General features: G+C 40.2%; 1 protein-coding gene across 1 annotated transcript; it reads right to left on the bottom strand.

Annotated features, from left to right (window-relative positions):
* Positions 1 to 428: 428 nt before the first annotated feature.
* Positions 429 to 11,525, bottom strand: LOC110064323 (uncharacterized). The gene is made up of 10 exons (XM_089275396.1): positions 11,207 to 11,525; positions 9,667 to 9,778; positions 7,765 to 8,164; positions 6,668 to 7,089; positions 5,945 to 6,070; positions 5,476 to 5,604; positions 4,778 to 4,821; positions 4,442 to 4,518; positions 3,203 to 3,607; positions 429 to 2,401 (listed from the first exon to the last, which is right to left on the bottom strand). Exons 2-10 carry the CDS (start codon positions 9,734 to 9,736, stop codon positions 991 to 993), a joined length of 3,084 nt encoding a protein of 1,027 aa, XP_089131522.1. The 5' UTR covers positions 9,737 to 9,778; positions 11,207 to 11,525; the 3' UTR covers positions 429 to 990.
* Positions 11,526 to 11,788: the final 263 nt, after the last annotated feature.

The raw sequence follows: 11,788 nt of genomic DNA, 5'->3' as shown, positions 1-11,788 counted from the left end.
GCAAATGTAGCTCTGCCATAAAAAGAGGCGCGGGGACCTCATGGTTAGTGCGTTCGCCTCGGAATCGAGCGGTCCGGATTTAAGCTCTAGCCGGGGATATTGTGTTGTGTTCTTGGGCAAGACACTTAACTCTCATAGTGCTTCTCTCCACCCAGGCGTATAAATGGGTACCGGCGAAGGTAACCTTGCGATGGGTTAGCAAGCATCCTATCTATTGAAGAGTGAAAATATACCTAGTCGCTTTATGTTACAGAAACCGGGATTACCTCCGGCCTGATGGACCACTTGGCCCGCGTGCAGACTTTACCCACCTACCTGCAGACTCTACCTACCTATAAAACTATGCGATGTTTACTTCAGTAAAAAGTAACGCTACTTACATAAGAGATCGACAGTTACTTCATATAAGCACAAAAAAATTGCGCCAGTTTACGAGCACAATTTAAATTATATTTTCTCTGATAATAAGGACTGTACTAAAGTACGTGCAGAACAATTTAAAAGGCCATAAAAATCTCTGTTATAAATCACTCGTACTCAGGAAACATACTGCCAGCATTTAAACACAATCCCATACTGCTCTCGACATTTACTTGCAGGGGATCAAAGCATAACTTGACCACTATTTACTACGACATCTACCACTTACTCTACCACTGAGAGGCAATAACCCTTTTAGTTTCACGGTTAGTTTTTCTCATTTGTATTACAATATAATCCAACGGGGATGCCAGGCAATTTCGGCCTGAAACTACAAAATAGCCCAAAATTACCTCGCACACATGCTAGTTGATATTGTATTGCAGATGAGAAAAGTTAACTGATAAAAGGGCTATTGAAATTGCGAATTTCGTTATAAACGTCCTGTTAGGGAGTGAAAAGGACATTATTTACCCTGGGGAAAAGCGGTACAAACATTTTGTAAATTCCTATTAGCCTAAAAGTTGTCAACGCGGATTCTTCTTTATCTCGTCCGTACATTGCACTGGATTAGTTTGTGCCCGAAACATCATCATTTTCAACTGGTTGACGTGCTGTCGCCAGCGCTTGAGAGGCACTCATGTCCTCATAGGCTTCCTGTAACTGCTGGTTGTCATTCTGATGAGCAACCTCGTTTTCATACTTGACATCACAGTCTTGTTGGTTACTGTTCTCTTTATGCTGATTACCTGGAATGTTCCGACTGTCCATTGCACCACTGGACGTATCTTGAAGCATTGGCAACCCTTGAGGGAAGCTCATGTCCTCATAGCCTGCCGCTGATCGCTGCCCGCTTAAATTTTCTCTTTGATTGTCTACAATGTCCCGATTTGCACCAACGAACGATATTTGCCTGTTATTGAAATCTTTGTCGTTTACAATCCTGCAACTGCCGTTATTTCCCTCTCCGTTGCCGTCATCATTTCCCTTTCTGTTGTTGCCCCTTTGCTGGTTTCCTCTTTGTCCGGCTAGGTGCAAAGCTTGGTACCCGCCATCATTTCCATCTCTGTTGTTGCCCCTTTGCTGATTTTCTCTTTGTCTGGCTAGGTGCACAGCCTCGTACCCGCCATAATTTCCCTCTCTGTTGTTGCCCCTTTCCTGATTTTCTCTTTGTCCCGCTAGGGGGATAGCCTCGTCCCCGCCATCATTTCCATCTCCATTGTTGTCTCTTTGTTCCTCTCGGGGGTTAGACTCGTACCCGCCGTTATTTCCCTCTCCATTGTTGTCTCTTTGCTGATTTTCTCTTTGTCCGGCTAGGTGCAAAGCTTGGTACCCGCCATCATTTGCCTCTCTGTTGTTGCCCCTTTGCTGATTTCCTCTTTGTCCGGCTAGGTGCAAAGCTTGGTACCCGCCATCATTTCCCTCTCTGTTGTTGCCCCTTTGCTGATTTTCTCTTTGTCTGGCTAGGTGCACAGCCTCGTACCCGCCATAATTTCCCTCTCTGTTGTTGCCCCTTTCCTGATTTCCTCTTTGTCCGGCTAGGTGCAAAGTTTGGTACCCGCCATCATTTCCCTCTCTGTTGTTGCCCCTTTGCTGATTTTCTCTTTGTCTGGCTAGGTGCAAAGCCTGGTACCCGCCATCATTTCCCTCTCTGTTGTTGCCCCTTTGCTGATTTTCTCTTTGTCTGGCTAGGTGCACAGCCTCGTACCCGCCATAATTTCCCTCTCTGTTGTTGCCCCTTTCCTGATTTTCTCTTTGTCCCGCTAGGGGGATAGCCTCGTCCCCGCCATCATTTCCATCTCCATTGTTGTCTCTTTGTTCCTCTCGGGGGTTAGACTCGTACCCGCCGTTATTTCCCTCTCCATTGTTGTCTCTTTGCTGATTTTCTCTTTGGTCTGCTAGGAAGTCAAACTCGTACCCGTCGTCATTTTCCTCTTCATTGTTGTCTCTTAGCTGATTCGCTAGAATGTCCCGTTTTCGCCTGAAAGAACATATGTATTGTGGAATTAAAAACAATACTAAATGGTGTGTACAATAATGCAATTTCAAACCTCTACAAGTAACATTAAAAGGAGAGAAGAGGAGCTTATGTATTTAAAATAAGTAGAATTCTACTTGCATACTAATGCAAATGCTGCATTCTGATAGGCTGAGCTTCTTGGTGCACTATTTAAGAAATAGGAAACATGTACCGTGTTTCTATCGAGTTTTAGTATAAATCTTGTAGAGGCAGGATTTATGTAAAATCTTTTTGGAGGCAGTGTGGCCAAGTGGTTAGGGCGCCGGACTTGAAATCCGGAGGTCGCGGGTTCAAGTCTCGCTCTGACCATTTAGCTGGAGTTGTTTCTTGGTAGACCGTAGTTCAACTCCTCGGTCATGCTTGTAAATGGCCGACTGGTCCGCCTCCCGCCAGTTGGGATTTTTAACCATGTTATGTTCATTTGCATTATTTGTTTCATCATTTGGTTTTATTGGCCCTGAAAAGCCCCATTGGGGGAATGGTCAATTAAGATATTTATTTTTTATTTAATCCTCTAACGTTCTATCACGATGCCGTTCTTTTATTGGCTACCCTACTCACTATCTGTTCTGTGAATCTCACAATTAACTAAACCAATGACGCTAAACCGCGCATCAGAATCAAGAGCAATTTGAGGAACAAATTACTGTGAAAGTCTTATAGGCAACTACATCGATTGGGCAAAACCTGAAGGGCCTACTAGCTGAATATAGACAAGTATTAAATGCTAAAACAACCTTCAGAAAGGTAATTTACTCTCACCTGTACCAAAGAGCCACAACAACTGAAACAAGTAAAATGACCACGACAGGAGTTATTATTCCTATTGCTATTGCAGTATTTTTGCTCTTTCTCTTCTCTTCCTTTTCCACTGACTTAACATCATTACAACGTGTGTCCGATGATGGAGGAAGATTATTTACAAGGACGGTTTTGTTGAGATGTTTACTGATGGAGTTAGCTCTTTCCCAAACAATATGTTCCAATGTAGTATTCAAGACAACCAACGGTTTTGAAGATGATACTGGACGAAGAATAACTACAAAGTCCACTTTAGTATGATTTGAAGGCGACGCCACGGGCTTCCCAATGATAGTAACTTGAGTTGCACTGAAGGCAGAGTTATTCAGGAAACAGGGACAGAACTGCTTTGAAATTGATTCATTCCTGTATAGAGGCGAAATCACTATGGTTAAAAGCACATTTAAGAGCTTTCAAATCCCTCACGAACAATCGTTTGGTTTGTCGTATACATCGGCTGTAGATTTCGAGGGTTGATGGCTCTAGATCTTTGCGCCTTGTTGTCGAACTATGATAAGTTTACGTTTAACTGCTTCACTTACAATAGAGAGGTTAAGCATGACGTTTACGGCAAACGGCAAACGGCAAAAATGAAACTTTTGCCGTCTCTCTTCAGCAGTGTGTACAGCAGAGTGAAATTATTTGTATTTACAATGAATAGTAGGAGACGTTATTCCATTTTTGTGTGCTCTATTTACGGATTAGAAGAAAAGAACTCAAAATCAGAAGTTATCTTTGCCGTTTGCCGTCTGCCGTTAACGTCATGCTTAACTTCTCGAATGAAGTTACCTATCGCTCAACAAAAGTTGTTTAAGGTGCAAGGTTGACAGCAGTTTAAAGCTCTTTCTATCACTTACACTTTTTAAAATGATCAATACTACCACTCTTTCTCACGTAGAAACCTATTATACCACAAAGATTACCAGTGCTGGTTCGCCAGTTGCTGGATATTACTAGAGCATCACTTGATTAAGAGATGTCGTATAGCTGTCGTAAGAGTGCTGGAAACTGTTGCCATCCGCCTTAATAGGAAGTAGCGTTAGGTTCCTCCTATGTTTAGATACACGTTATGGTATTTAACACTTCGCTTTGAAAAGAAGATGACAGGGTATCAAAATCCTTTAGTGGATTGTGTGGTACAGGGTGCTTTCCAAAAGGAAATTCGCTTCTACAAATATATACCAGCATATCAGTAGCTACCTCAAGCCACAGATGTCTCCCTTACAATAGTCGTCCAGCCCTCTCATGATTGCTTGTTTAAATTTTTCTTCTTCCCACTAAAATGAAAAGACAAAACAAAAGAGTAAGCACATGAAAATGAAAATGTGATCGATGGAGCGATGTATTTACAGCACATTACCGTTTTACCTGAATACGTGCCTATTGTTTTAGTTTCACCACCCATGTAGTGACCCACCCATATATACTTTCAAAGAGTTATCAAAAGTACCGTTCAATACAGTAAGCTTGACATAGGCCCCCACTAGATACGTGCAGAACCTGACTACTTGAAATCAAATCAACAAATGACTGTACCTCTTTAACGTTCATCTCCAGGGTGATGCCAACAGCACCTGCACCTAATCAGTAAGAATAACTGAAACCTAAGTAGTCGTAAGTAGTAACCTAAATAGTTAATAATGTTGAAGCTACTATAATGTCCTGCAATGTCCCATCGGTATTTGAAAGGATTTAATCTATTCTATGTACATGAGCTACATGTATGTGATACTTCTATGAATTGCTGTCTATTTTCTGTGTTGCAAGTTAACAATGCAACTCGTGTCGGCCGTTATGCACTCAAGTATAGTGAAGAAAATTATGTAAGCTAGAGATCTTTCAAACCCATAAATCAACAGTATATCTAGTATAGTATGATGATAAACAGAAATGAATCAAGAATAGTTCAGTAAGGTTGGAGAAGACTGAGGTTACGTTCCTTTGGCATGATCCGGATCAGGATCAGTGATCCAAGATCACTCGGATCATGGTGCATCAATGGAGCTGATGAACCTGTGACCACAGTGGATTCATCGGCTCCTTTGATGTACCATGATCCGAGTGATCTTGGATCACTGATCCTGATTTGGATCATGCCAAAGGAGCACATCTTCAGTCGGATTAAGATTGACAGAATTGAGCAAAGCAAGTTTTTCTTCATGTTTTGTGAGTAAAGTAGATCTTAATACTGTCAAACAGGCTGGAAGGTTGACGCAAAGTTAATATTTACTCACCGAGATACAAACCACAGTCTTTTCCCGCATAGTATTCACTGCAGGTGCAATCATCAGCAAACCTTTGGAAGTTAAAATAACATGTTCCTCCATTCTGACAAGGCTGGTTGCGACAGTTTGTAAAGTTTGCTGGAATTTAATTGAAAAACGTAAATTTCAGCCATTAAATCAATCAATCAACCAATCTATTACTGAATTAATCAATAAATCGTTAATTCATAAACTTAGAGCCTAGAAACTTAAAGGAGGACGTACAATTAAATAAGGTACTCCGGTGAATGATTTAGAAAAAAAAATACTTAAAGCTGTAGACTGTTTCCTGTCATTGCATGTATCTGTGAAAGTCATTACAAAGTTGATTAATCTGGGACTTTTACTTTGAGATGTTAAACCCGAGTTACACGCATGAATGCCTCTGAACAAATAAGAGTTTTGGTATATAAATATCCATTGTAGAAATGAGACAGACCCTCTTGGCAGGAGTAACCATCTTCACGTAACGCTGTGCCGTTAGGGCATCCACAACGGTATCCATCTGGAACAATGAAACATAAATGGCCGCAACCACCGTTTCCACGACTACAGGGGGAAATTACTGAGAAAGGAAGAAAACAATTAGTGTGCATATAAAGTAAGGGACTTGTACCGTCCAAATATAGGTAGGTTGTGATGGAGTTACGGAGGCGCAAGACCTTCGCCCCACCCCTCCCCCTCTGTAGTGGAAGACTGACAAAAACAACAATTTTTAATCATGGGAGATCTAACTAAGCTTGTTGTGGTAACGTGACCTTGTTAAAATGTTCGTGGAAAAGAAATGACGCAATTATATTTTCACCATTACTATTAAAATCCCAATTTTCCATTGAAAAAAGGGAATATCCAAATTCCCATTTTACCCTTTTAGGGACTTCACAGTCGTTAAAACGGTTTGGTCAACTAAAAACCAGTCTCTTGCACAAGTGAAATATCAATACACACAGGAGCTATTAGAGTGGGTTTCAAGTAAGTGTCGTAAAACCAAAACCAAACCAATTATTTACCAATTATACTTCTAAGCCAATCTCAAGCCTTAGTAAAACCCAGACCAAAACCAAAGTAATTGCCAGATTACTCTCGACACTCAATTGAAAACCACTCTATAATAATAAAAAAAAAAAAAACGGGTATAGAATTAGCAGGATTTCCCGTTCACCTGGAGGCTGCCTCGACTCGTGCAACAAGGTCAATCCAAAAAGATCAAGGCTCCCGATCATTGATGAAGTAAATCTGCGAATCTCTCTGAGGCTTTCCTTGTCGATCACTATTATGGACTTTGCATTCATCTCCAAATCCGTGATGTAGAGCGTGTTATTATAGAGTGCGACAGCAAAAAGACGGCTATTCTTTATGGGTTCCGATATCTTAATATTGCGTCCCTCCAGGTCGGCTGTTCCAACTACATTCGGCCCGGCATCGACCCAGTATATTTTGTTGCTTGTGTAGTCTACTAAAACATCATTTGGATACTTTAATCTGGTAATGATTGTATTTGAAATAATTGTAGTCCTTTCTTGTCCTGCTAAGGTAGCTCTTTCTATTTTGGGTTTATCTCCATAATCTGTCCAGAACATATACCTAAATAAATTTAAATGATTTGGTTAAAACTGCAAAAAGCCCTCCTTCCCCCGCACCCCTCCTGAAAAGAGATTAATAGCACGCTGTTAGATTCTGGCAGGAATCAGTGTGAATGTAGAAAAGCAATCTGCTCACTTATGACCACTTATAGACATTATTATTGGACGCCCATGCAAATCACTAATTCTTCCTTCTTTGCTTACTAGTTGGTCTATTTCTAAACTGAAGCAGAGCCTTATTTCAAGTTTATTGGGTTCGTCAGGCTTTTTCTTGGGGAGTATCCTCTACATTTCGCCTGGTGTCTACTGATGCTCTTGACTAAAAAGAGTAACCTAAGCAGGTCATTTTCTGATATACGCTTGTATTTGCTTCAAATTCTGATCAGTTCACAAAAATACCCAGTTAGAAAAGCGTCCATAGATCTGGCAAGCCCTTTGAACGTTAATTCCAGTAAAACGGCAAATAATAAGCAAATAATACAGAGTACTCAATACACAAAGGGTTAGCCTCTATATGTCGATGGGGGAGAAGTGGAGGGTACAGCATTCTATCACAAAGTAATGCGTTAAAATCAAGCACAATCAATGAAATTCTCGTATCCCTGCAGGAAACTGATTTCCGGACTTGCTACTGTTCTAGTCGCCGATAACAATTCAATAATTACAAAATCCTTACCCATGGACTGGATCCACAGCGATTCCTCTAGGATTCTGAACATCTCTGTCAAAAAGCACTTTTCTGTCACTTCCGTTACCACGTGACATTTCTATCCTGCCGTTGTTGTTATCCGTCCAATAAATGTACTTGTTTACCCAGTCTATAGCTATATCTTCACAGTAACCAACTTCGCTTGCTACGTCTTCGATTTTGCTTGACTTCAGATCAATCCGCTTGATAGTCCTGCTAACCTGGTTACTAAAGTAGAGGGTTTTTTCTTCCATATCCACTGCTACGGCAAGGACCCGGCCATCATGGGCCTGCAGTTCAGTTACGTTTGAAGAAATTTTGTTAGAGGACAGTTCAATCGACTTTATGACTCGACCAGCGCTAAAGTACAAACATGGAGGGTCACATGCTGGATAAAGAAGATAGTAAGTAATGATCATGATTACAAAAATTCCAATACAGCACTTGCTACATCATCATGTTACATAGATTAAAGGAACTAAGTCACAGTTTGCGTATCTTGAAAAGTTTAGCCTAATTTTTTCGAGTTCGTCGTTGGTCAGTCCATATTAATCATCTCCATCCTTAACCATCCTTGTTCCTTTCTGGTTTATTATTATCTTTGGTGTTTTTCTATCTTGGTAAACTGTTGTTTTCAGGTTTCCTTCAATTTAAAGGCATTTTTGTTCGTGGCAAAAAAAAAAAAAAAATCAAAATACCGTGACTTAGCTCCTTGAAGTAAAAAGTCGTCAAGAGCCTAGTGGCCACAATAGCTCGAGATTACAGCTCGGTTTCCTTTGAATATGTTGACTTAAAGTATTGCTATTCACCCGCTGTCATTGTCATCTGCCAACTGCTGTCAACTAAAGGGTTGACGAGGCACATAACAGTATGGGGTTGACGACGCACATAACAGTTGACTATTATTGATTATTATTATGGGTCGTCCCAGAGACTGTTGCAATGAGTACACCAAAACGAGCAAGTGTTTAGCTTTTATCACTATACTGTGTTTAATTTTAGACTTTTAATACATTTTAGAGCTTTGCTTTTTCAGAGGACCCTCCTGAAAAACACCAATAGGTGATTGAAGGCCTCCTCTAAGATATTAACTTATCATTATATTATTTGATTGGCTATTTAAGCAGTCACAAGTACTTGATCTTTTGCAGTTTTCTGAAATGATTAGCATAAATGTAGAATCTTTCGGAACCGTAATCAGGAGAAGCAGAATACTATACCCTGGCTCAAGGCTCAAAACCCCAGCTTTCAAAATTCCTCACGGCACAATTAGGCTAGCCCTATCAACGTCAAGTTAAAAACCTTCAAATCATTTGCTATCTCATTCTCTCCGTATGGAAACTAGTAGTTTCTATTATTATTATTGTTATTATTATTATTATTATTATTGTTATTATTATTATTATTATTATTATTGATGTGAAGTTTATATGAAATAATTCATATATGAACTGCGGTTGTAGATGAAAGTAAAGAATGATCATCCCAGTAAATTGATCATTCTTCGTGTGAAATAATTCATATATGAACTGCGGTTGTAGATGAAAGTGAAGAATGATCATCCCAGTAAATTGATCATTCTTCACTTTCATGTACAACCGCAGTTCATATATGAATTATTTCATATAAACTTCACATCATTTCACTCCTCGCGGGAAGATATGAACTCAATTAAGTGGCCTCGCTCCCAATGTGTGGCTTCATAGCTCAGTTGGTAGAGCATCGCACCGGTATCGCGGAGGTCACGGGTTGGAATCCCGTTGAAGCCCTGATTTTTTTCAGGCTTCTTCTTTCCAATTGCTTAAATTGGAAAATTTACTGCGATGATCATTCTTCACTTTCATTATTATTATTATTATTTAACCAATAAGGGGCCATAGGGTAAACTACCTTGGACGATGACATTAACTAGAAACCATAACTGTAGGATCACAAAGAAGTAAGCTGCTTCACCCGCCATTTTGAACTTCAGTGCTGCGGAATTCCTCACCTGTAAAGCAGACTTAAAAAAAATTCAAGGTTTATTTTAATTTTAATTCTCATCATTACCCCTCCAGTTGGTATGCCTTTGTACTAGCCATATGAGAGCAAATACGATGGATGGAAAGCAGTATCATATCACATCATATCATATCAAAAATCAAACCGATTCAAGCATCCGTCATTAACTGTCCTGGTTAAGCCTTGATCTTTGGCGGGCGGGGGGGCGGGGGGCGATTTGATAAGAAGATTTTTAAAAAAAACATCTCACCAGTGCACCAAGGTGTTTTCCGATAACCACCCCCCTCCCCCCGCGCCTCCCCTCCCGTAAAATGAGATCGATCAAATTTCCGCCAAAATTTAGTGTACAAGAGGAGTATTTTGCTGAACACCGAACAACAAATAATGCATTGTGGTGTTTGGTTTCGGGTGGCTGTTATTTGTTGGAAAGGATAGTAATATATATTGTAGCAGCGTTAACAAAAATATGAACGGTACAGGAGCGCCGTAATTTGCGTCCAGAGGGCCTGAACACGTCATTGTTTACGGTGGTCAGGCATGTCTAACAGAATTGCATCTCGGGAGCATTCTCGAAACATTCCGAATTAAGTTTGCAGCTTCTGACTGATCTAGTATCTTAAAATTTATTTTCTTTTCTCTAGGTTGCAGATTGGCTGTAAATTTGAGTTATAACCGCAACTAAACTATATCAGAAGTCAAATATAATTTCTGATCCCGGAAATGAATCGCTGACACACGGAAGAGCAAAATTTATCGAATATACTATAAATCACTAAACGTTGCCTAAATATACGACAACTAGAATGCGACAGAATCGAAAAACGTCGCGGTTTACCCTTTCCCTCAGTTTGCCTAGCTCGCTGTCGCAAGAAAAACGGTGCCGCGAAACTGAAATCAGAAGTTGGGGTTTTTCCCTAAAAAAACACTTCGGGTTGGCGGATTAGCAGTAGATTTCTCAGTCTTTATCTGGCTTTTTTTACCCTTTTCTTCTTGAGATTAGCGAGCAAACATTGTATAAAGCAATGGTACTAATCGTTCGTACAAACAGAAACGGAAAACACGCTCTCCCTTTATCTTATTGGGTACGAATATTTGCCGAAAACGGCCTGCATTGTCCTATTTTAAAGGAAATAGACCAGCGTTCCGCCGACACGTTCAGCCTTTGATATTAGATTTCAGTAATTTCATTCAATGCCCATAACAATTAGAGCCATCATTGATAAATAAAAGAAACTAAGCTTGTTGTATGGTAGAGTTCATGTCACAAAACTAGTGTTTAACGACCAGATATAGTTTAGTTATACGAACGCAGCATGAATGTGTTGTTAAGCACACTAAGTCTATGTATGTATGCAATAAACTATTCCATCAAGAACCCTAAATATCACTTGAGTCGTATATTGACTGTATTGATAAAGTGCCTACTTACCTGTATGCACTACAACATTCACGGGCACCAGTTTCTTGCATTATAGCGGCTGAACAGTGGCAATATTCGACCGCCATGCGGAACCATGCACTTCGCTATTTAAGTCCTCATCGAACACGGAAGACTAATTAATTTTGAATGACGTGATAATGGCGTTGCCATGAGCAGGAGCCCATACTTATACATCTTATTATCATACAGCGCAGCACATGAGCGATAGCATAGCGTCCAAACACTTGTCGTGGAGTAGTTCAACGATAAAAATTCGACGCTAAAAATGTTATAGAACATGACACTGGCGGATCCAGCGATGTCCAAAAGAAGGGGAAGATGAGGAGTGAGTGAAGATAACGGGCAAAGGGGGAGGGGATGGCGGGGAAAATTTCTTTTTCACAGTCCGGCAAAATTTGACCAAAACTTCGGTCTAAGAGTGAAATTCAATAAAAATCAGTTCTTAAAAACTTGATCCAAATATGAGACCTTATCTTACTAAAGGATGTTACAATGAAAAAAATCACTCTTGTATTATTTTTATGCGTTACTGTGGCACAAATAGTAAGAAAATGGGGGTACAGTAAAAAG

The sequence above is a fragment of the Orbicella faveolata genome, unplaced genomic scaffold, assembly GCF_042242905.1.
Source record: "Orbicella faveolata isolate gen_17 unplaced genomic scaffold, um_ofav_v1 contig_36, whole genome shotgun sequence".
Classification (NCBI taxonomy): domain Eukaryota; kingdom Metazoa; phylum Cnidaria; class Anthozoa; order Scleractinia; family Merulinidae; genus Orbicella; species Orbicella faveolata.
Note: the sequence above shows the minus strand (reverse complement) of the source record. Positions and strands in the feature narration are given on the sequence as shown.